General features: G+C 38.9%; 1 protein-coding gene across 1 annotated transcript; it reads right to left on the reverse strand.

Annotated features, from left to right (window-relative positions):
* LOC126181670 (transmembrane emp24 domain-containing protein eca) lies at positions 1–26,544 on the reverse strand. Its single transcript, XM_049924789.1, has 5 exons — positions 26,335–26,544; positions 22,037–22,152; positions 16,521–16,625; positions 8,587–8,733; positions 1–707 (listed from the first exon to the last, which is right to left on the reverse strand). The coding sequence occupies exons 1-5, from the start codon at positions 26,465–26,467 to the stop codon at positions 558–560; spliced, it is 651 nt and encodes a 216-aa protein (XP_049780746.1). The 5' UTR covers positions 26,468–26,544; the 3' UTR covers positions 1–557.

Here is a 26,544-nt window from a genome sequence, read left to right on the forward strand (position 1 = left end):
TTTCTTTTAATAAAGCTTCTTTATTTAAACAAGCTCTTTACAGTCTTTGTTCTGATTCGTAACTGCACAATAACCTTATAGCCATTTTTCCACTCAGAAAGACAAAACAAATTTATCTTCAATATAAAAATTGTCACAATCACTCAGTTATTTTACATCAACAATGAAGTCCACAGATTACACACACAGACATGGTTAACAACAAAAGATCTTTTAACTTTTTAATGCAAACAATATCAAAATAAAAAGAACGCAGGAAGAGAGACTGTGATATAGGGAGGTACAGAAGAAAGGAGACAGGGGAAGGGTGAGAAAGTAGGAGGAGAGGCAACTGGAGTATTTAGATGTCTTACATTATAAGTTATGTTCTGAAAATTAACAGTAAACAAATTTAAGACTTTTACTTTTTAATCCAAATTTATATCAACAGCAAATAAATACTCATGTAAATTTTACACCATATGAAAATAACATTGCGTTCACTCTGCAAAATGTTCAAATGTTATTTACACTTCTGGCCATGCACAACTAAGGTGTCACTTGCAACCAGCACAGATTTATACAAGTTTCTTGGCTTCAAAGAAACTCTTCAAATGACGCATTTGCCAAGCCCCCATTGCGAGCAAAATGACTGTCTGTGTGATCGACCACCAAAGCACTCGCTGACTGGTGCTCTCACTTGTTTGGCGGAATCTCTCTTCACGAAACTGTAAGTTAAATAAGAAACAAAATTGACATGTTACAGCTACAATGATATGCTGATGTGTGCTTGCTTCCAAGATATCATTTCAATGTTTCAATGATGAACAGTAAGTTCATTCACTGGGTACAAGTTGTAGCTCATAAGCCTGTCCACTACTACTAATACTACTACTACATAGTGAATCATTGGCTTTAGTTACACTGCTATTCATATAAAGCAAGGAATCAGACACTACCAAGAGATAAACACATGTCTCATATTCTTAGAGGCACTATACAGTTACAAATAATTCTTCCACCAGTGATCTTTACCAAAACTTAATGTAGCATTGCACTTCCTGTCAGATATCAACACACTGACAGACCAACAAGAAAAATGGATTCAGCTTGATCTTCTGTCATTCATTTCATTGTCTTGTGAAACAATGCCATGAGATCCATTAGAAACAGATAATTAGACAAAATTGTGATGCACGTGTAATTTGTGAAACAGTTTGATGAACACATGATCGGGACAGTTTTTCATAAAATAGATATTGCTTGCTCTAACATATTACAGCTGATCCAAAAGTCAACATCTGTCACCAGCAACTCCCACAAACAGGAAAAATAAGATGACCCCACTACAGGTCATCCAATTTTTTTTCATATAATGTATATATTGGCACAGAACTGCTGAAACACACTTAACAAAACCATACTTACTTAATTTGGTCTGTGTGACTTAACGCTATTGCTGCGATGCAATGTACATAACTTATTACTTCCTCCCACATAGATCTGCCACAGTGATCATGATGATATTGGATGTCGCATGGAGAGCTCTACTGACAACCATTTTTCCCCTACACCATTTTTAAATGGATATGGAAAGAGGGGGAAGATAGTGGTAACAGAAGTGCTTTTACTACACATCATAAGGTGGCTTATGGAATAGATATTATAAATACAAAACACTGTACACAAAACAGAACTACCATTTATGGCAAACAGCATCCTTCACTAAACAGTAATTTCATTCAACATGTGAAACAATTATGATTACACACTAATCTGTAAACTGCAAAAAATTACTCTGAGGAAGTCCAATATGAAAATCACTTCATTAAGAACTAATGCTTAAATTGAGGCCGTTGACGTGTGTACAGGAAAAAGTGATACTACTGCATACTAACCTATATAATACAAGTGTGGGGCAGTGTTTTCTTGGAACTGTTTATGGTTTTTGTTTCCTGGAAATGATCTGTAATGCCTCAATTTTACTATCCCCACATCCCATACTAACTTTACTATTCCCACATCAGACACTGCTCACAAAACATAAATTTAAAAATTCATCAATATTTGGTCTAGGGAACTATACTGGAGAACACGGTGAAATGAAGTTTCCTAATTTCACAAAGATTCCAAGATAGTAAAAGGTCAAATTGTAATTCTGAACCCCACAAAATATGTTGGAATCACAGCTGTGCAAGCCAAGAAGTAACAATACCTTTGATGTGCTATCAACATTTGTACAACTTTCCGGCAATTCACGGTTCAAACAACTGAAGTTCATATGGAATACCAACGTCTACATCCACATGGATATTCTGCAAATCACATTTAAGTGCCCAGCGGAGGGTTCATCAAACCATCTTCACAATTCTCTTATTATTCCAATCTTGTATAGTGCGTGGAAAGAACTAACACCTGTATATTTCCATACAAACACTGAATAACCTTATTTTATCATGCTGATCGTTTCTCCCTATGTAGGTCGGTGTCAACAAAATATTTTTGCATTTGGAGGAGAAAGTTGGTGACTGGAATTTCATGAGAAGATTCCGTAGCAGCGAAAGACACCTTCTTTTAATGATGTCCAGCCCAAATCCTGTATCATTTCAGTGACTCTCTCTCCCATATTTTGCAATAATACAAAATGTGCTGCCCTTCTTTGAACTTTTTCAATTTACTCCGTCAATCCTAGCAGGTAAGAATTCCACACCACGCAGCAGTATTCCAAAAGAGGACAGACAAGCTCAGTGTAGGCAGTCTCCTTAGTAGATCTGCTACATTTTCTAAGTGTCCTGCCAATAAAACACAGTCTTTGGTTAGCCATCCCCAGAACATTTTCTGTGTGTTCCTTCCATTTTAAGTTGTTCATAACCGTAATTCCTATTTATTTAGTTGAATTTATGGCCTTTGGATGTGACTGATTTATCGTGTAACTGAAGTTTAACAGATTCCTTTTAGCACTCATGTGGATGATCTCTCACTTTTCATTATAAATAATGAAAAGTGAGAGATCATCCACATGAGTGCTAAAAGGAATCCGTTACACTTCTGCCAATTTTCGCACCATCTTTTCTAAATTGTTTTGCAATTTGTTTTGATCTTCTGATGACTTCATTAGTCAATAAATGACAGCGTCATCTGCAAACAACCTAAGACGACTGCTCAGATTGTCTCCCAAATTGTTTGTATAGATAAGGTACAGAGGTACAGCAAAGGGCTGATAACACCATATTGGGGAATGCCAGAAGTCACTTCTGTTTTACTCAATGACTTTCCGTCAATTACTACGAACTGTGACCTCTCTGACAGGAAATCACATAACTGAGACGATATTCCATAAGCACAAAATTTCACTACAAGTCGTTTGTGTGGTACAGTGTCAAAAGCCATCCAGAAATATTGAATCAATCTGAAATACCTTGTTAATAGCACTTAACACGTCATGGGAATACAGAGCTAGTTGTGTTTCAAAAGAATGATGTTGCCTAAATCCATGTTGACTGTGTGTCAATAGACCTTTTTTTTTTCTTTCGAAGTAATTCATAATGTTCGAACACAATGTATGTTCCAAAATCCTGCTGCATATCGACGTTAATGATATAGGCCTGTAATTTAGTGGATTACTTCTAATACCTTTCTTGAATATTGATGCGGCCTGTGCAACTCTCCAGTATTTGGGTACGTATCTTTCGTTGAGCGAACGGTTGTATATGATTATTAAGTATGGAGCTAACGCATCAGCATACTCCGAAAGGAACCTAAATGGTATACAGTCTGGACCAGAAGACTTGCTTTTATTAAGTGATTTAAGTTGCTTCACTACTCCGAGGATATTTACTTCTATGTTACTCATGTTGGCAGCTGTTCTTGATTCGAATTCTGGAATATTTACTTCGTCTTCTTTTGTGAAGGCATTGGAAGGCTGTGTTTAGTAACTCTACTTTGGCAGCACTGTCTTCGATAGCATCTCCATTGCTATCGCACAGAGAAAGCATTGATTGTTTCTTGCTGCTAACATACTTCACATACGACCAAAATCTCTTTGGATTTTCTGCCAGGTTTCAAGACAAAGTTTCACTGCGGAAACTATTATAAGCATCTCGCATTGAAGTCCACGCTAAATTTTGAGCTTCTGTAAAAGATCGCCAATCTTGGGGATTTTGCGTCTGTTTAAATTTGGCATGTTTGTTTCTTTGTTTCTGCAACAGTGTTCTGACCTGTTTTGTGTACCAAGGAGGATCAGCTCTGTCATTCGTTAATTTATTTAGTATAAACCTCTCAATTGCTGCTGATACTATTTCTTTGAATTCAAGCCACATCTGGTCTACACTTATATTATTAATTCAGAAGAAGTGGAGTGTGTCTCTCAGGAAGGCACCAAGTGAATTTTTATTTGCTTTTTTGAATAGGTATATTTTTCATTCATTTTTGGAAGACTTGGGGTTTACAATATTCAATCTTGCTATGACAACCCTGTGTTCACTAATCCCTGTATCCATTTTGATGCTTGTTATTAACCCAGGATTATTTGTTGCTAAGAGGTCAAGTGTTTTCACAACCATTTATTATTTGCATGAGCTCATGAACTAACTGTTCTACAAAATTTTCAGAGAATACATTTAGTACAACTCCGGATGATGTTTTATGCATACCTCCAGAATTAAACATGTATTTTTACCAACATATCATGGGTAAATTAAAGTCACCACCAACTATAATTGTATGAGTCGAGTACATGTTTGAAATCAATCTCAAGTTTTCTTTGAATCTTTCAGCAACTGTATCATCTGAAGTGGGAGATCAGTAAAAGGATCCTATTATTATTTTATTCCCGTTGCCAACAATAACCTCTGCCCATATTAACTCACAGGAACTATCTACTTCAATTTCATGACAAGATAAACTACTTCTAAGAGCAACACACACACCACCACCAACCGTGTTTAGCCTATCCTTTTGGAACACCGATAGGATCTTCGCAAAAACTTTAGCTGAGCTTATCGCCAGCTTTAGCCAGCTCTCGGTGCCTATAATGATTTCAGCATCAGTGATTTCTATTAACGCTTGGAGCTCTGGTACTTTCCCAACACAGCTACGACAATTTACAACTGTTATACCAATGGTTCCTGTATCTACGTTTTTCCTGTGTTCAGGCTGCATCCTTTGTGAATGAAGTCCTTCTTGTGTTTTTCCAAGACCCTCTAACCTAGAAAACTGCCCAGTCCTCAAAACACAGCACCTGCTACTCGTGTAGCCACCTCCTGCATATAGTGGACACCTGACCTACTCAGCAGAACTCTGTATCAGAGGTGCTTCGGTCCTGGTCCTGTCGACTATGCTGCAAATTGTCAGCTCTGCTTTCATCTTGCAAGCAAGACTGGCAGCCTTTACCACTTCTGTTAGTCACTCAAAACCAGAGAGAATCTCTTCTGATCCAAAGTGACACACATCATTGGTACCAACGTGAGCCACCACCTGCAGTTGGCTACACCCTGTGCTCTTCATGGCATTTGAGAGGACCCACTCCACATCTGGAATGACTCCACCCGGTATGCACACGGAGTGCACATTGGTTTTCTTTCCCTTCTAGGCAGCCATGTCCATAACGCACCTAATAGTGGAGCTCCCAACTATCAATAATCCCGCCCTCTGTGATTGTCCGGATCTTGCTAGCTGAGAGGTTTCCTCTGAAACAGGGACAAGTGACGACATCTGGCTCAGCAACAGTGTCGGCCACAGACAGCACCTGGATCTTGTTTGTCAGACAAACCGAGGAGGCCTCGCGTGCGGCCACCTGGGAAGTATTTTGTAACCTGCTGGGCCCCGGGACGACCTCCCATTTGACCACAGGTGAGAGGATGACCTCAGTGCGAGCAATAACTGAGCTGGCTAGACCAAATGGAGGACTCAGACATGCTGGATGTCCTTTGGATCCCCACAGCCAGCCCACAACAGTTGTGCCCATCCACTGCAGCCTCAAGCTGTGTAACCATAGCCATCACAGACTGGAGCTGTGAACAAGTGTCACCAACTCGGCTCTCAACTGCAGACAACAACCGCAGTCCCCATCCATACTAAAGACCGTGAAAAACTAAACTATGCAGATAAATGGACTGACACCTGCTGAGCAACTCTACTGTAGACACTGATGGAAATGCAAAGCTGTGTCTAATAAATTAGATCAATACGCAGAGATTCAAAAACCTAACTACCGAAGCACTCAGGTGAAACTAAATAATTTGCCCCTGATTAGGAACTTCTAATATGTGACAAAATTGGTTTACTTTCCAATGCAAATGAAAACACGAGAACTTTGGCTATTAAATATTAAATTAACATGCACAAACTCACGGAACTAAACTATTAAAGCATACAGATGATATTACAAAATTCGCTCCTAGTTAGGAACTCATAAAAGTCACAAAATCTGTTACTTTCCTGTTGCTGCGTGTGTCTCAGCTGGCTGCTGCTGCCTAACAATATGGAAATGATAGATTGCTACTCACAACATAGGGGGGGGGGGGGGGGGGGCAGTGAGTCGCAGACAGTCACAATGAAAAATAATGCTAGAAATATCCATCTTTCAAAGTCCTTCATTACAAATAATAAAACAATACGCACTCACGTAATTATAAGACATACAAACACGGCCACTGCTGTCTCCGGACATTAAGGCTGAGGGTGACACAAACCCTTGTAAGGATCGAAGTGTCAGGCCTTGAGACCCAGAGATGATGGTGGCCATGTTTGTGCGAGTTGTCTTAATGTGAAGGCTTGTGAGCTTTCTACATCTGATACTACGCAATTCATGCTTTATATACAAAATTACTTGAATGCTTATGCACTAGCCTTATCAGTGTATTGTCTACTTGCCCAGCATATGCAGTAATTCTTTATCACACATCATGAAGCTGGGAAAAATTCTTTATTTAGTTGTCCGATAATTTGGTCAGTCCCATCTAATGAAAGTTATATGCACCTTAATGCTTATTGCTAAAACTTAAACAAGGTACTTGGGTTAACCACATAATAATAGAAAATGTAATAACTTGAGAAGTAATTGATATATTTATTGATGGTACGTTTCTGCATGTATGGTAAATCAATATGTTTTTTACACACGTAATACACCTAGATATGAGCACAATTAGTGGCACAATAGACATGTAATCTATATACCACTTCTCTCCAAGTGCTTTTCAACATTGCTGGTGTAACATTTGCAATAACTACACCGATGCAATGGTGCAGATATGGTAAATCACAAACTGGTGTCTGGTACACTCGATTCTGATAAACCCCACATAAAAAAATCAAGTGGCATAATGTCTGGGCTTCTAGGGAGCCAAGCAACTGATTGATAACAACTGCCAATCCAGCTGTCTGAAAACTCATGATGCAAGAAATCCTTCAACATTCGCAAAGTGGTATAGTGCGCCATCTTATTGAAAGATTATGTCATGAGGAAGTTGTGGTGTAGCATACAGTTCCAACATGTTTATGTATGTTATTGCATTAACCGTAGGCTCTGCGACAAAGAATGGGCCTATAATCTTGTCCTTCAACAATCCACACCGCAAATTCACTTTCAGACAGTCACGTTTGCGCACTGGAGAGGGGATGGGGGGGGGGATGGGGGGGGGGGCTTTCAGTTCCCCATATGTGGAATGTGCATGTTTATCTTGCTGGAAGTGTGCAACGTAGCCTCATTTGAGAAATGGATGAAATCACTTTCATGCATTTTTGCCAGAATTGCCTCCCTGAATGCCTTCTGTCACGGCCTTTCTCAGGCTTGATTTTGTGATGAAGTTGCAGTTTTTATGCCTATAGGCACACCCTTTAATGGACAAAATCGTGTACTGCCAAATGAGATAACTGTAACTGCTTACTTGCTTGTCAGATTGATTTATGAGGACTCCGCTGGAAGGATATGTACTGATTAATTCAATAGCAAGCTCTGGAACTCTGTGTTTGGCATGGTGGCCGACATTGAAAGCAAACTCCCAGTTTCCCGAAGCCACTTGTCCCATTTCTGGATGTTACGTAAATGAGAACATCATTAGTTGATTGCAGTCCATACTGTGTAACAGACTTTAGTTCCACAAGAGGAAGCTACAGAATGCCTTCTGCTGTGGAGTCCACATGGTTACTGACATGCATTTACATGACGCAAGCAGCCACACACATGCACACAAGGATACGAACTGCCGAACAAACAGAAAACATTTAGAGTTACCATACATGTGGAAGCAAACCTCCAATAAATTACTTCTCAAGTCATTACATTTTATATTATTGTATGTTTAACCCAGACACCCTGTGTTTAGCATAACACAAAATCACATACTGAGATTACTGGCTAGATTGTGATGAAAATTAAATCATAACAAGAAAGTGGAACTGTTTGTTTCGGATCTGTATTTCATTTCTACAGTTGCATGCCATCTTAAACACTCATTCATTTTTTATATGTATAAAAATGTAACATTATAATATATTGACCCCATCCAACAGTTTTGTCAACCTATAACTCGACACCACATGTTTAGTACCTGAAATAACAGAAGGCAACAAAACTGCTCATTTTAATTGGTAAAAGTAACTCACCCTTTGGTAATTCTGTTCTTTTGCTATCTGCTCAACTTGATCAAGAAGTTGACGAACTCTGAGCTGAATCTCAGAAAGCTTTTCCTTTTGTGCAACATTGGCGTAGTCCACAGCATGTTCTCCAACTTGTATGTCTAGGTGCACCCTCTTAACAAATGGAAAAAGAAAAAAGAAATGAGCTTTATAGCATGGTGTCTATATGATGGTATAGGAAATCAGCTATTGGTATGTCAAGATTAATTCCATTAATGAAAACAATTCAAGGAAAATGTCATGACTCCAAAATATTTGATAGTAAAGTACAGTGAAAGAGTTCAGAATTTGGATAACTTGCTTGATAATTCCTGATAAACACAGTTTCTCCTTATAATACAAAGAACACTTCTTATAACGGTCCCCATTTTGGTTTGTTGTGCTTCTTTGTAAAAAAACTCGTCCTTAACAAAAAACATGATGATGAGTCATACAGAGTTTTTTCATATTGGTATCAATTCAACAGATGAGCATGGCTCAAAGATGTGTGACACAAAGCCCTGCAGGTCACATCTTTAACTGAACACTTCAATCTCTCTGAAAATATGCCAAATGTGTTGCAGTCTGCCATTTATTAATTCACTTTAAAATCCAAATAACTGATAGGCACTACACAATTTTCAACACACATCATCATACCTGACAATACAGCGGAGATCCTGAGTCGCAAATAGGCACAATTAAAAGACTCTCACAATTATAGCTTTCGGCCATTAAGGCCCTCTTCAACAATAGACACACGATATAGTGACCAACTTTGTAGAGCATGCACTAGCCGGCCGCGGTGACCGTGCGGTTCTGGCGCTGCAGTCCGGAACCGCGGGACTGCTACGGCCGCAGGTTCGAATCCTGCCTCGGGCATGGGTGTGTGTGATGTCCTTAGGTTAGTTAGGTTTAAGTAGTTCTAAGTTCTAGGGGACTTATGACCTAAGATGTTGAGTCCCATAGTGCTCAGAGCCATTTGAACCATTTTGCAAGCACTAGGTAGAGAATGCTCCTCCTGCCCCCTGTGCATGGAAAAACCCTGTCACTGACTTTCAACCCATCTGTGTAGGATGCATGTCGAATTGAGATAGTTATGGAGAATGGTGGGATCAGCATTTTCCTTGGGGTCACAGAAGAGGTGCAACCAAATCATAGGAGTGGGTACATGACATGGGTAGGAGGGGAGGGGGAAGGGGGGCAGGGTGGAGGGGGGGGGGGCTGAGAGGGAACTCTGTATATACAGGCAAGAGAGGGCAGTTGGCGGTCCTTGCAGAATTGTATCCCAGCTGGTCCATCCATTTTTTGGCCACTCGCAAACAGTTTAAACTGTTTGCTGTGAAACAGCATTGAGTAACATGGATGGATAGGCATCTGATACACTGTGACTGCATAGTTTGCCAAGAGTTGCTGGCATCTGGATCTCAGTGGTGGGATACCAATTCCACCAAGAGGCTGTCAATGGGGCTTGTACAGAAGGCTCCACTTGCCAACCACACTCCACTGTGGTGGACATCGTCTAACAAGCTCAATACTGATGGTGCTGCCAACTCGAGGCAACAGATTCACAGTCGATGCAGGATAAAATCAAAGGTTTGTAGACTTGTAGAACTGTATGCTCTGTGCCCCAAAAGGTGCTGCTGAGAAATCTGAGGGTCTTCAGTTTCTAATGTACATAAGACAACCATATTAACTTAATGTCAAACAACAGGCCTAAAAATCTGAAATTTTCAAGAACTTCATGTAACAGGTCACTGAAATAAAGTTATTGGTGAAGGTGCACAGTCCTGAGTTGACAAAAGTGCATGACAAGTTTTCGTGGGAGAAAATAGATGTCTATATTACATACTTTCTGTATGACCCCTGGAGTTGGTGTTCTGCAATGTGCAGTGACACAGAACTGTAATACAGCCCAGTTCATCCACATACAGTTATGGTGCGACGAGAACGGCAGAATTCGGATAAACTTTCAATTTTTTCTCCTTTCCCTGTGAGATTTTAGTTTCTTGTCTTGACTTTTGGGACAAATGAGCACCATTCTTTTCTAAAACATGCAGCCTGTGGCTCTTTCAGGCACTGGTTGGTAGTACAATACTAGTCTCTCTCATCCTGGGAGGGTGACATCTTCGTAAGTGTCGTCCTCTTCCCTGATGATGCTGGAGAAGGACAACTTGGGTGAGTTTGGGGGTCAATGGAGCCAATGTCCCTTCCCCAAATGAGAAAAAGGCAGTGACATGTGGATAAGGCCAGGACGATGCCATTTAAGGCCTGGTCATCATCCTAGGTGTGGATTTTGATACAATGCCTCCAAAGTTTGAACTCATATCGATTGGGTGGAGTTGGTCAAACTGTTTCTTAGCATCTTGATAAGTTAGGCTGACAAGTGGGGATTTTCTTCTCTGTTTTGAAAACTGAACATATCAGTGAACGAAGGGGATGGTGCCAAAGGCAGTTTACATACATAGGGGCCTGTCCGTGATGTGGGCACTCATGTATTCTCCTTCTACATGGTCTAATGCATACAGTTGGACATGTGTCCACATCTTTGTCACCTAAAACAATTTGACATCACACGTGTAGAACACAACCTTAACTTTCTCAAGATAAGTATTTCTTCAAAGTCTAGGATGAAAGCTCCAGTGTCCACCCTATTATCCTTTGGTCCTCCCTGAATAGAATGAACAAAATGTACTCCAGGCCACTCGAGGTTAGAGTGCAGTTCTTTGTCTCTCTGTAGTGTTAGAGAAGTGTCTATGATTGGTTAGCATCCAAAGTTTTGATCAACAGAGATCCATTTCTTAATTTCTCCATAGCAAAAACTTCTTCAAACTTACTGTCAATAATTTCATTAAAAAATGGTAGCTTCATTCCAAAAGACTCACTGTCAGTTTTGGACCATTCCAAGAACTGGGCAAAGTGTCCACATCCATTTCTCCTTGCCTGATCCTCATCCTCTATGGTGTGGCCATGGATGGAAACAACATGGAGTTGTAAGCCTTTGCATTAAAAAATCTTGTTTTCTATTTGCTGAGAGGGCTGTATTGGTACAAATGCTGGTATGGATGAATTTGCTCGATTTAATTGCAGACTGTCCACCCTGACGCTTTCATTCCAATCAGACTCTCCCCATGGGCACCACAACATAGACTAGCTGGCATGGTAGTCATTGTCTGTAGTCTCTGTGCCCGGACTGGAGAGGCACCTTCTTTCTGGCAAACATGGGAATGTAAAACTTAGGCATCAGCAGTGTTATCCCTGCATTTTCGGGGGCTACAACAGTCATGTGGTATATGATGATCCCACCCATGACGGATCGGCTATGGCACTAGATTTTGGATGCGACCATAAATCCCTTTTGAATAGTGGGTAAAGTGCCCTTCCCCTACAGCCCACACTTCTGTGAAATTTAGGAAAGTGGAAGTCAAGCCCTAAATGGAGACAATACGTAATTAAGCTGAAAAGGTTAAGTAAAAGTTTGAAAAATAAGCTAAAAGAGACAGGTGTCATAATAATAGCTGAGTCATCATTGTAAAAGCTTGACTAGGCATAAGACTGCTTCCAGTCACGTCTTACAACACACTAGGAATTACCACAGGTCCATTCTAGTCCCCAACCCCCAGGCAGGTAACTATATTAAAATAAATGATTATTTTATACATCCCAAGAATTTGTGTTTTTAATTGTATTATACACTTAGATAGCTTAAAAATATTTTCTCCTTCAGTGAACAATTACAAAATGATTTTATAAATGAATCCAATTGCCTCCAAGCACATGCTCAAAGAACAAAATGCATGACCATTTTCTGATACTACAATCTTTTGAAACTAATAAGAAATAAGATAGCAAACGTGAACATACGAGGTCTGTTCAAAAAATTCTGGAACTTTGTTCACAAAATTTTTATACGCTTACCTTTTATTTATTGTGCATGGTCTCTTTCGAAATACTATCCTCCATAATTGATACACCGCTCCCAAAGCTGTTTCCACTTTCGGAAGCAGTGTTGGTATACCTCTCGCTGAATCGCACGAAGCATCATCAGTGAATTTTCTTTTATCTCATCGACTGTTACAAAGTTTTGTCTTTTCAATATGGTTTTCAACTTTGGAAATAAAAGAAGTTCGCAAGGGCCAGGTCTGGAGAGTACAGAGGATAAGGCAGCACAATGACTTCATTTTTTCTGCAATAGTCAGGCATTATTGTGATGCAAGAGCCATGAATTGTCTAGTCACATTTCAGGCCACTCTCACAGTTCATCCTTCAAAGTCAAAGAAAACTATCAGCATGGCTTTGACATCTCACCTGAGTTGATGAGCTTTTTTTTGTCTCTGAGAACCATTCCAGACCCATTGCGAAGACTGAACCTTGGTCCTAACATCATAATCCTAGACCCATGTCTCATCACCAGTTATGATTCTCTTAAGGAACATCTTGTTCTCATCTGCACGATCCAAAAGCTCGTCACAGATTGTGAGGCAAAAGTTTTTCTGGTCTTGACTCCTGAGTCATGGGACAAACTTGACAGCAACATAACGCATTCCAAGATACTGTGTCGGGATTTCATGACATGATCCAACCGAAATGTTACATTCTTCTGCAATCTCTCTGATAGTCAGTATTCAATTGGCATTCACTATTTTGTTGATGTTTCTGAAATGAGCCCTGTCAGTAGACGTCAAAGGGCGTCCTGAATGAAGATCATCTTTAACTTCCATCCAGCCGTTTTTAAACTGCGTGAACCATTCATAACACCGAGTACGGCTTAAGCACTCATTGCCATAGGCTTCCTGCATCATTTGGCGTGCCTGTAAAAGTATTTCTTGAGTTTCATGCAAAATTAAATGCAGATGCATTGTTGCTCTAAGTTTGCCATCTTGAAATTCGCAAACTGTGCGACACAATGTTCTACTCAATACAGTACTGAACAATAACTAACATACATACAATATTGAAACTTCTGGAAGTTACACATTAAACACACCATTGGTGCAAAATTACAAGTGTGTGGAAATTTGAACAGATCTCTTATAGTTCATCAAAATTTACTTGTCGTGTACGCAATTTTTATTGTATGGTATTCATCATCGTACTCAACCAATATCCTTTCTGTGACTGGAATGCTGGAGCTGACTCATTTCTCTACTCTTGTAGTCGAGTCACTGGTTTCTTGTGATCCCACTCCTGGACAATGAATTGTAAGTGAGCCTGATGGACATGAGAACCACCTCTAGGACTGTTAACAATGATTTTGTTGAAACTGAATAAAAAGTTCTCAAAGTCTATAAAATTGCAACAAAATGGTAGTTGATACTTTTTGCTCCACTCTACCATTTTGTTATGTGCTACTTCCACTTTTAAAATCAGCCTTGGCCAGTATAAATCATTATGTTTCTATGTGGTTAGTGACAGTTTTAATGAATATTTTGTAAATTACAAAGAGGAGACTGACAGGTTGAGCATATTTTGTGTGTCTGACTCCTCTCTTGTCAAATAAAATAATTAACAGCATGTTCTAGTTTTGGAGAAACAGCTTCCTCTGGAGACATTCTAAAAATATTTTTCCTAGTTCCTTTTAAGTTACTTTGCCTCTCGAGTTAATCATGTCAACTGCCTTCGTCCTCTTCATACCTTGCTTGGATTTACACACTTCAACTGTCATTTCTTATGGAACATAATTTTTTTCACTATTAACTATCTTTGTTTCTGTTTCAACCTGGCACCATAACTGATGGAACATAGTCATAACCAACATCAGCTTCTATTTTCTTTTCTTTGTACTACAACTGTTTCCTGTGACAAATTTTCATTCCATCTTCTCACACCCTCTCAAAGATACACTGATATGCCATAACATTATGACCATGGTCATCTCCACAAATGCCACCATCAAGGGGAACATTGGCTTGAAATGTGCAGCACGCTAAGGGTGCAGGCTGGTGTGAGCACTATTATGCTATGGGTGACATTCTCCTGCGCTTGCATGGGACATGTGGTAGTAATGGAAGACACACACTGACATCTGCAAACAACCTGCATCCCTTTATGCTTGATTTCTCAATGAAATAATTTACCAACAGCCGTATGTATTGCAGAAATTTATTTTATTAACTTCTTACGTGCTACCAGTTTTGGCATTACATCGATACCATCTTCAGGCCCCAAACATCGATGTTTGCAAACCACCTCAGTCTGTGCCGCCTGGCCACCAAGAGGTGTTGCATAATGATTTGATTCATGGATCCAGTTATATTGCTCCTTCTGCGTATAGTGATTTTACGACTATGACGTGTGGGGCCTGAAGATGGCATAAATGTAATGCCGAAACTGGTAGCACGTAAGAAACTCATAAAATAAATTTCTGCAATACATACGGTTGTTGGTAAATTATTGCATCAAGAAATACATGCCAGCCGTTGTCCCACGGTCCATAATGGATCAACGAAGAGTTTATGCTTGATGTCTTCCCTGACAGCAATGTCATCTTTCAGAAGTGTAATTGTCCATGTCTCTGGCCAGGAACTGTGCTACAGTGGTTTCAGGAGCATTGTAATGAACCCACATTGATGTCTTGCCTTATGTAAATCCTATGGAATGCAACTGGGTCACTATCAGTCACCATCTCCATGCAAGCAAATCAGCAGCCTGTTATTTATGAGGATTACATGACCTGTGCCTAGACATGTAATGCCACATACCTCCACAAAGCTAGCAACAAACTGTTGGATCCCTGATACATAGAATCAACAATGTATTTTGTTCCAATGATGGACAAACAAGCTATTAAGCAGGTGGTCATAATATTTTGCCTCATCAGCATATTTCCTAATAGCTTTGTTTGGTTCTGTATGTAGAAAGAAGGAAGACTGGGTTTAATATTCCATCAACATAGAAGTCATTAGAGACAGAGCACAAGCTCAGATGGTCTCAAGGATGGGGAAGGAACAATCCTGGCATCTTCCTGGAGCAATTTAGGGAAATCACAGAAAACCTACATCTGGATGGCTGAATATGGGTTTCAACCATCGTCATTCTGAACGCAAGTCCAGTGTGCTAACCACTACGCCACCTTGCTCAGTTATTCTGTATGTATCCCCATTACCATCTGCTTGAAACTCTCACTATCTGTTTAATTGTTGCCTTCTTTCGTTTAAGATTATCTTTTCTTTTGATTTCTTCATATCTACATTTTGTAATTTGCTTTAGTACCTTTGTTAAATAATTTCCTATTTTGTGTGCGACTGAAAAACCTCCATTTCTTCTAAGCTGAACTCGTTATTTTTTTTTACTCTGACATATCTGCCTGTTCTTCAAAAAATACTACAATCTACAATTCTGATCTCAGCTTTACTCTGCATCCTGAAAGTCTATGACCCTTGAAATTCTACAGTCGTTTAGGACCATTATAAAACATACAATTTCTCTGATTGATAAAATGCATTTATGACCTCTGTCATTTATGGTGTCACATATGAAGCTACCCACTGAATGTTCATTCTAAAGTGTTTGTCCTACTGTCACTTGAAATTCCTCTTATCATTTTTATTGGATTTGCTATTGTTTATCAGATTCTATAACTTTTCTTAGAGGTATTGACATCATCAGAATGTCAATATAGTGGTGCACAGACTGGTATGATTGTTACATTCTCTTGTTTATTTTTAAAGCAGGTATTGATTTTCAGTCAGATTCTTTCAATATTTGTATCAGTACTCAGACTATAATGCCAGATATATTATTATGGTACAATATATTAAACACATCAGATTGTGATGAAAATGTAGTATATTTACTACACTTTGGAAACCTTCTTATAGTATGTGCAAGAGGTTGCAGAAGAAAAGACAAAAATGCACTATGTATGAAATTTGTTTTGATAGAAAAGAAGTGCATTATTTCTCCATTTACACATTACTTACTAGTTGTGATCCACTGAACCAGCTAGTGCTGTTGGAATACAGGCATATCACATGCTCGCCTGGGGTCTGCGATGTGAATGAAATTCTACCCTCAGAGCTATACACCTACAAAAGAAAAGGCATCTTAAGATTTTTAGACAGTCATGCTGTTCTGGCAAGAAACACACCAGAAACACTTTCACACATGAAATAATGAGTAGAGGTAATACTATCAACTAACAACTCATGGAATTACTCATCCACTCTAGCTACATTTTCCACATGCTCTGTCGAATTCAACAATATGTTCAGTAATAGTCTTTTAGAGTGTAAATGACATAAATAAATGGTTGCCTACAATAGTTAATACTGCCATCCTCTTTCTGTTTATGCACAAGTTGCATCTCATTCCCACCTAATGATGCACTCAGCACAATGTATGAATGAATGAGTGTATACTGCAATCACATCAGCAACCAAGTGAAGCTTGTGTCTCATAATTACAGCAGCACTGTCCACTGTACCTTTTCTGAGGGAAGTATATGAAATATTTAGGTACAAACATCAAATAAAAATATAAAACAAAGTATAACTATTTAAAGTGTGTATTAGTTTCCCCTGCAAATAAGAAATACAAGATTAAAGAAATGCTGCCATTTTTCTAAGCATACATTTTACTCTGGCTAGCTGCACTTGTAAGTGTCAAGAGGAAATTGAGGTTTTATCAACCAGTATTTGTATCAGCAATGATTTGTCCTTGATGCTATGAGGCAGATACAGAGGGTAAGGACACGCCACTCTAAACTTGAAAGTCAAGGGGAAAACTGCCTATCTCACACAGTGATGTTGAAAAGAGAAGCAGGACTTGCATCTTCCACAGCATCAGCAAAATTTGAAACCGATGTCCAAGGTGAACTAATGCTTAAATCCGTAATGCAACTGCAAAACTTAAGTTGAAGTTGACTAGTAAATTGGTAGATAATCATAACAGAATTAGTAACTATAGTACAGGGTGTCCAGGTTAACCACATTATAATATACACTGAAATGACAGAAGTAATGGGTTACCTCCTAATATTGCGTTGGATCTCCTTTTACTAGTGTAGTGCAGAAATTCAACGTAGCTTGGACTCAACAAGTTGTTGGAAGTCCCCTGCAGAAATATTGAGCCATGCTGCCTCTGTAGCCATCCATAATTCTGAAAGTGCTGCCGGTGCAGGATTCTGTGCACAAACAGATCCTTTGATTAGGTCCCGTAAATGTTCTACGGGAGTCATATTAGGTGATGATCTTTCGCTCAAATTGTCCAGAAAGTTCTTCAAATCAATTGGGAACAATTGTGGCCAGTGATATGGCACACTGTCATCAACAAACATTCCATCGTTGTTTGGGACGATGAAGTCCGTGTATGGCTGCAAATGGTGTCCAAATAGCCAAACACAACCATTTCCAGTCAATGACCAGTTCAGTTGGAACAGAGGACCCAGCCCATCCCATGTAAAGGTAGCGCACACCATTATGGAGTCACTCCCGTTTGCACTGTGCCTTGCTGACAATTTGGGTCCATGCCTTCATGAGGTCTGCACCACACACGAGCCTGTCATCCACTCTTATCATCTGAAATTGGGACTCATCTGACCAGGCCACAGTTCTTCAATCATCTAGGATACAACCAACATGGTCACGAGCCCAGGAGAGGTTTTGCAGGTGGTGCCGTGCTGTTATCATAGGCACTCACTCACGTCTGTCATTTCCGTCATATCCCATTCATTAACACCAGATTTCACCAAACTGATACATTCATCGTACGTCCCACAATGATTTCTGTGGTCATACAATGCAATGTTGCTTGTCTCTTAGTGCTTACAACTCTACACAAACGGCACTGCCCTCAGCGGAGGCTGTCTGGCCCTGGATTGTCCATGGTGCAATGTAATGCCTGAAATTTGGTATTAAGGCACACTCTTGACACTGTGGACCTCAGAATACTGAATTCCCTATAAATTTCTGAAATGAAATGTCCCATGTGCCAGTCTCCAACTATCATTCGGTTTCAAAGTCCGTTAGTCTGTTTATTTCCGTCATGCGGCCATACTCACATCAGACACAGTTTCACTCGAATCACCTGAGTACAAAAGGCAGCTCTGGCAATGCACTGCCCTTTTAAACCTTGTGTACATGATAAATACCGCCATTTGTATACGTGCATATCATTTCCAACAATTTTTGTCACCTCAGTGTAAAATGTAATAAGTTGTGATGTAATTGAGGTATTTATTGATGATATGCTTCTACAAGAATGGTAACTCAATTGACACAACAGACATCTAACCTGTACTCCACTTTTCTGCAAGTGCTTTGCAACATTGCCGTCATAACATTTGCAATAGCTACACGAATGCAAAGGCACACATCTGGTAGATTACAAACTAATCACTGATTAACTTCACTAGAAAAAAATCAAGTAGCTTAATGTCTAGGCTTCGGGGGATTGGGGGGGGGGGGGGGCAATCGATAGACTACCTGTCCCACTAGAGCAATCCGGGAACTCATGATCCAAGCAATCCCTCAATGCTCGCAAAATGGAATGGTGCACCATAGAGATTAGCACAGTAGCTCTTTTTAACAGGACTATTCCTTGTGAGGTAGTTCTTACTGGACTAGCTTGATGAACTAGTTCAAATGAACTACCCAACAAGTTCACACAGTTCAGAACTGCAGCCCGAGCTGAACTAAGTGAACTAACGATACGGTTTTGGACTTCTGATCAGACACAGTTTGTACATTTCACCATTAGGCTTTCAGAACTATGGACACTTAGGTCCTGGGAGTGGAGTATACTCACATATCAAGGGACAGGAAATTTATCTGTGCACATTCCAACTTCCAATAGGTAGGGGAAGCGAGGAGTAAAAGAACTATAGTTCACTAAAAAAAGAAGACTGCTCTGAACATTTCCTTTCATGGACTAGTTCATTTCAACTAATTTGGTCATGAATTACACATCCCTAGGGCACCATTTTGTTGAAAGATCACATCACGAGGAAGTTGTGCCACAGCAACAGCCCTAACATGGCTATTTACATTGTTGTGTTAACTGTAGGCTCCATGAAGAACAATGGGCCTATAAAACTCTCTTTCAACACTCTACATGGCACACACACATTCAGAACACCCCATGCTGGATGTGTGGAATGTAACCTCATCCAGGAAACAGATGAAATTGCAAACAGCCTCATTTTCATCCATTTTTGTCAGAATTGTCTCCACAAATGCCTTCCATCACAGCTTATCCTCAGGAATTACTCTGTTACAGTTTGTGTACAGACTAAAGCATGTACTCTCTAACAAGGTAACTATAGCTACCTGCTTGCTTGTTGGATTGACTTAATACAGGCTCTACTGGAAGGACATATGACTTAATTCAACAGTAGTCTCTGGAACTGTGTGCTTGGTGTGGCGGTCAGACATCATCAAAAACTAAATCCCACTTTCCTGAAGCCACATGTCCCATTTCTTGATTGTTACGTTAGTGAGAACATCGTCAGTTGTCGCAGTCCATACTCTCACTAAAAATTACATTAAAGCAGTGTAACAGACTTAAGCTCCACAAGAGAAAGCACACAGAATACCTTCTGTTGTAGAGTCCATGTGGTTACCAATCTGAGTTTACGCAAACAAAGCAGCTACGCACATGTGCAAGTGGTATCAACTGCCACAAGCAAGCACAAAAAACATTTTGTTGAAGCAAACCACCTTGATTACTTCTCTAGTCATTAACTTTTATATTATTATATATTTAACGTGGACATCCTGTGTATCACAGAAAAAACACATCATTAAAAACTGGAATCTTCAACAATGCTTCTGTGCCTGATACAGTTTTAAAATATTGATAGAACATAAATGCTAGAAAATTGCTGATGGAAATGTAGTTTTCCAGTTTCTGATGTTTTACAATAATAATGCTGAGTGTCAATGAAATTTGGTTTCTTGTTTCTTTTTATTTGAAGCATGCCTGGAGTACATTCAACAATCAAAGACTGTGGAAACAATCAAAAATGTGATTATAAACATTATCCTCACATAGTTTACATAGGCTTCTAATTTTTCAGTCTTTCAGGATATAATCAAGTTTATAATTTCAGAGCTATCAATGATTCCTTGTACATGAGATTTTCTTAACAATTACAACCTCAAAAAAGTAATTATTTTTTATCTGTATGTATGTACCTGTCTGCAATCCTGGTACACATTAAATTCTTGCACCACAACACCATAGCACACTGCTACAGGAGACAAAACAAAATGGCCTTCTAATTAGTCGGAAAGCAACCACCTCCACCACACGAATACACTTGGCCTAGAGGCATGCATTGCTTAGAACAGTACAAATCCGCCAGTACCACAGGTGGACATGGGAACATGAATGGATGCCTTTCATCTATGATATGGCATTGGGCTCTCTTCGTGGACAAATGCACGACTTGTCAGAAGCTAGATCACCATTGTCGCAGAGTTTGGTGGTGGCCAGTTACCAATGTATGTCTCAGGCATACAGTCCCATGTGTTCAGTGGGTAAGTCAGGTTTTGGGCACTTCTCACTACTCTAGAGAGAGGAGACTGGTTGAATCTTGCAGTGCATAGTTGCACGGATCCTGCTCTCCGTTGGATCTTCTCTACTTCTTCTATCAACCCTATCTGGTACAGATCCCACACTGCTGAGCAGTATTCAAGCAGTGAGTGAACAAGCGTACTGTAACCTTCTTCCTTTGTTTTTGGACTGCGTTTCCTTAGGATTCTTCCAATGAATCTCAGTCTGGCATCTGCTTTACCGAAAATCAACTTTATATGATCATTCCATTTTAAATCACTCCTAATGCATACTCCCAGATAATTTATGGAATTAACTGCTTCCAATTGCTAACCTGCTATTTTGCAGCTAAATGATAAGGGAACTATGAATTCGCAGCACATTACACTTGTCTACATTGAGATTCAATTGCCATTCCCTGCCCCATGCGTCAATTCGCTGCAGATCCTCCTGCATTTCAGTACAATTTTCCATTGTTACAGCCTCTCGATATACCACAGCGTCATGCGCAAAAAGCCTCAGTGATCTTTCGATGTCGTCCACCAGGTCATTTATGTATATTGTGAATAGCAACGGTCCTATGACACTCCCCTGCGGCACACCTGAAATCACTCTTACTTCGGAAGACTTCTCTCCATTGAGAATGACATGACATGGGCAAACCTTTATGAGAGATAAAGCTCTACTGTAAGCTCATACTGAGAAATATTTATACATCATCATAACACTTAAGAACATACTTAAGTAATATACCTGCAGTTTTAATTACAACACTTACCAATTATACACGTAAAAAAGTTCCGTTTATGTATAACAAAACATTGTTTTTAACAGTTCATTCAAGAAGTATAGATGCTTAATAACTTCTTCACCCACGCTTTTGAGTTGAAACTTCATATAATGATGTGACCTTGGCATCTGTATAGCAGATTATTTTACTTACTCTTGATAATAAGACTTTATCATCAGGATCTCTTGCTTCAACATGCATCCCAATTCCTGGACTTGATGGCATAAATCCTCCACTTTTGGGATCATATAATTCAACCTTGTAGTTAACTGAAACAAAATATCATATTCAAACAAATTATAACCACAGCTGACACCATAAAGCAAAAAATCAATAGCATTTCAGAAATCACTTTGGCAGAATACTGAATGATAACTCCCACTATTGTACACATTGAGATTATGCAAAAGGTAGGTAAGGAGAGCATGATCCGCTGCAGTTGCAACCAAAGGGGGGGAAAAAAAAAGGAATGGCCTCATCTAAAAATACAATTTTGCCTTTCTCTATTTTTTTGTGGCTTCAGCTAAAAACAATTACAATAATTGGTAGAAACCTTGAAATATTTACAAAAATGGAGCACTAGATTATGGTTTCACATCACAATGACAGCAAGGTCACCACAGACTGAGCACCAATTCTGACTGTACAATAATGGCGAAGGGCATCAGCCTTTATCAAAGGGAACATCTCAACTCTACCTAAAGTGATTCAGGATACTTTTTTTAAAAAACACACCCTTAACTCTGGACAGCTGAACAGAGATTTTAACCTCACTCCTCCCAAATACAACTGCAATTCACTGCTTTCATTAATACTCAAGAGCGATTTCAAGTCAAAATGCACGAAATGGAAAAATATAGGGGAGCATATATAACACACACGACAGTAGTTTAATCAGAATAAAGAATAACATCCTATATTGTAAGTTATTTATGAAAATGTGCATGTGCACACACACTAACACATGCGAAATATTGTCCTAACTGTGCTATTCAGGACCACTCGTTGGGGGGTCTAGTAAACAACATTAGCCACGAATACATTACTTGAAAATGGTATCATGTGTTACATAGTGCCTGGAATGTTTTAGTTTGTATCTTTCAGTTTTAGATCATAGTTATGAATTTTGTTCACAATGTCTTGCTTAGATTTTGTGGGTGGTGGCTCACATAATTTTATTTACTATATCTACATAGGCCTAGTGGAGCTGGTGAGCATTGAGAACAATGTTTTGGTTAGTATTGCATACTAACTGCACAGGTTTTTTATGAAGGTGCAGTGACAGACTAATCTGTAGGGTATCCTGATGCCCCTTTAGATTCAAAGGTGATAGTTTGGTTACAAGCATTATAACATTCTTTTTTATATGCATTGAGCATGCCATAGTTACATTTATGACCATAATGGAAACCCCTACTTTCTCACTGTACCTGACTTTTTGAAGTTTTAAATGTGTTAATCACAAAAAAAATAATCCTGTGTAGGTTCTATTAGACTGTCAATTTATATTTTGCTAATGTTTTCATACTGTTATTGACACCATCTGTTCTTCATTTCTTGACGCTTATATCCCAATCGTGTCAATAGCGCCATTGGACTATAAACAAGGTATTGCACTGTTTTAACACATCACCCATTGCTATTATGGCCTTCAGTCCAAAGACTGTTTTCATGCAGCTCTGCACACTACATAGTCCTGCTGTGAAAGCCTCTCCATCACTGCATAACTAGGCCTACTGCACCCTAAATCCATTTGAACCTGCTTACTGTAGTCAAGCCTTGATATCCCCGTCAACTTTTTATCCCCAAACTTCCCTTTACTACCAAATTAATTATTCTTTGATGTCTCAAAATGTTTATAAACCAATCCCCTCTTTCAGTGAAGTTGTCATACAAATTTCTTCTCCCCGATTCAATTCAGTATCTCCTAATTGGACATCCAATCTACCCACCTAACCTGTAGCACCACATCTGTAGCTTTTCCTATCTCGCCTGTACTGTCGATGTTCCACTCCCCCATGTAAGGATACACTCCAGACAAATACTTTCAGAAAAGACCAAACACTTTAAATTTATATATATTGAGAAACAACACATATAGTGACAATGAATCACACTGATACACTGCTGGTCTAAGGTGCCAGCTGCAACTGACTGTGGTAACCAATGGTTGAAGTAGCTGAGCAACGTAATTTTGAACACAACTGAATGTGTGACCATATTCATTCCATAGTTGATTGTTACTACAGTAACATACCACATCTCTCTTTATCGGAAAAACTTTTCTTCCATTATTACTTAAATATTATGAACCAAATTAGAAACTTGTGATCAGTGAGAGAGCCAAGCAATTATTTTCATTCTGTTTTATTTAAGTATTTGTGAATGTGCAAAGTGTACGATTTCTCAGAGACATCATCCAGTTGTATGATGTTGGTTAGCAAATTTTATATTTGTTTCTTCAGTCTAGTAATGTTGCATTTTTCAGTTTAGGTTTAGATCCTTACTTAATAAACACAGGTGACTTATCTTAAAATACGTAAAGGTCACATCCTTCAAGCAGATAACCTAAAATACACAAACAGATGAAGGAAGAAAAAAATATACAATTCACAATGCCTGCTTAAATCTACAACTGCTGTTCTACAACGTGAGATCCTGTCAGCAGTGATGTGCCCCTTTCAATCTCTGAATTACATTTCAATCAGAATAACATGATTGAGAGCTATTTGTTTAAAGGACAACTATCATAACAACCACTCAGGGAATCAGCTTGGTCACACCAGTCATATTCAAAGATGTCATTTCACTCTCCTATGTCAAGAGCTAGTTATCAAAGTCAGTTACATACAGCACTTTAAGCTAGTACTATAACAAAGTGATTCACTGATACTGTCTGTTCGGTTTCTCAACACGGTTTGTTCATTTTATGTGACAGAATATATTGAACTAACTGCAAAGTACACAGGAAATCGACAAGGCTGTTAGCATCCCCCTAAGTAAACCCAATACTGCTCATTCACAGGGAGCATGTGAACATACACAAAACTGGAGTGAACAGATGTTGCTGTTGCAGCCAGGTCTTGTGCATTGGCCAAGGCAAATGTCTTATATTGTCCCCTTCCAACTGTGATCACTTTGTTATTTTGATCAAGGCTCATCTACTCAGTTTATTAAATGGATGTAGTTTCAAGTGGAACTTAAGTCATAATGTATCCTCTTATTTTCAGATGCAATGTTCTTGTAAAGCAGTGATTATGTTCCTAAAAATTAATTCTACAGTTGAAAGACCACCACAACACGCACCAACACACAAATTTCAATAACTAGGTTTACTATAAATTTCAATTTTTGGCATTTATTTACCTGGAGGAAACTTTGGGTGGTAACATCAGGGCGTGTGTGTAGCTACATTCTACTGTTGTTCCAGAACTGTTGGGTGAGTAAATGGGTACAAAATGTGGATTAACAGAAACCTCTGATACTGCTTTGCTAACTCACAACCACACTGGCATCTTTCACTGTAGCCAAGGCATCAGGCATTGCTACAGACCAGTAGGCCTATGTCATTATAAGTTACATTCCAAAAAATAATACAGTTCTAGACACAAAAGAAATATTGTCAATGTTCTGTTCTGTTGTTCTGTTTGTGGACAAATGACACCACTAAAAATAAGTAAAAAGACTGCACATTTGGCACTTAGGTTATGCACATTCCTGCCAGTAAGCCACGATTGCCTAAGGCCACTACACTACTACATTAAAAAATAAATAAAAATAAAAGATACAACTAGAGATACAAGAAGAGAGTCAGCAAAATGAAGATCACAAAATGAGTAAACTGTATTTCATAAAATAATGAATGCTTGAAAGATACAGTAACTGAAATAGACCAAGCAGCACCTGTTCCTGAAAATGAGAAACATCCTTATTTGTTTCATATGGCATACTTTAAAGGCATATACACAATGAAGGATTTAAACTTTCTCGACTTAAAGAAGAACCATGTAATCAATATATCTGAAAAGCATTTTTCCCTGGGCATACTGCAGACCTCTTCCATAGCATTTTTCCCTTGACATAACATAGGCTTCTTTGACAAATTTTTCCTTACTTCTTAAAGTTACCCATATTTGACTAAAGTCTGTCCTAAATGTAAATTAAATTTAACAAAATGTACATTATCTTTGTTGGTAGTGTTCACCAACCTGTACACTTAAAAGTTCAGCATTCCACAGTCAAACTAATGAATATTCAAATAACATCAATTGTCGCTTTCCATTGATTTTGAGTACTCCTCACAAAAGATAAATATTAACGTTATTAAAGAAGTATGATTGATAATAAAGAATTGTCTCCGATTCTTAAACATCACTTGTAACGTTTACACAAGATAAAGGAGAGAGAACGACGATTTTAAGAAACAATATTGTATTACACACATTACTAACCTATAACTGTGGTTTCGTCCGGTATTTCTTCAATAAAACACTTGCGCTCAGTTTCACCAATGTGAAAATAAAGACCAAATGTCATCTCACAAAGCATCAAAAATATGCCTAAAACAATCAAAACCACCTTCATGTTTTGAAATGATAAGCACAACCACACACACTCTCACAGCCACAACACTGGTTTGACTGCCCAAACAGATTCGACCG

Source organism: Schistocerca cancellata, chromosome 1, assembly GCF_023864275.1.
Source record: "Schistocerca cancellata isolate TAMUIC-IGC-003103 chromosome 1, iqSchCanc2.1, whole genome shotgun sequence".
In the NCBI taxonomy this organism is placed as follows: domain Eukaryota; kingdom Metazoa; phylum Arthropoda; class Insecta; order Orthoptera; family Acrididae; genus Schistocerca; species Schistocerca cancellata.

Excerpts from the sequence above, each read along its gene's own strand:
- LOC126181670 (XM_049924789.1), bottom strand. The coding sequence starts at position 26,467 with ATGAAGGTGGTTTTGATTGTTTTAGGCATATTTTTGATGCTTTGTGAG. Across the intron at positions 8,734-16,520 it reads GGTTCAGTGGATCACAACTA|AGGGTGCACCTAGACATACA; the intron begins GTAAGTAATGTG and ends CCATTTGTTAAG. Across the intron at positions 708-8,586 it reads AAGAACAGAATTACCAAAGG|TTTCGTGAAGAGAGATTCCG; the intron begins GTGAGTTACTTT and ends TTTAACTTACAG.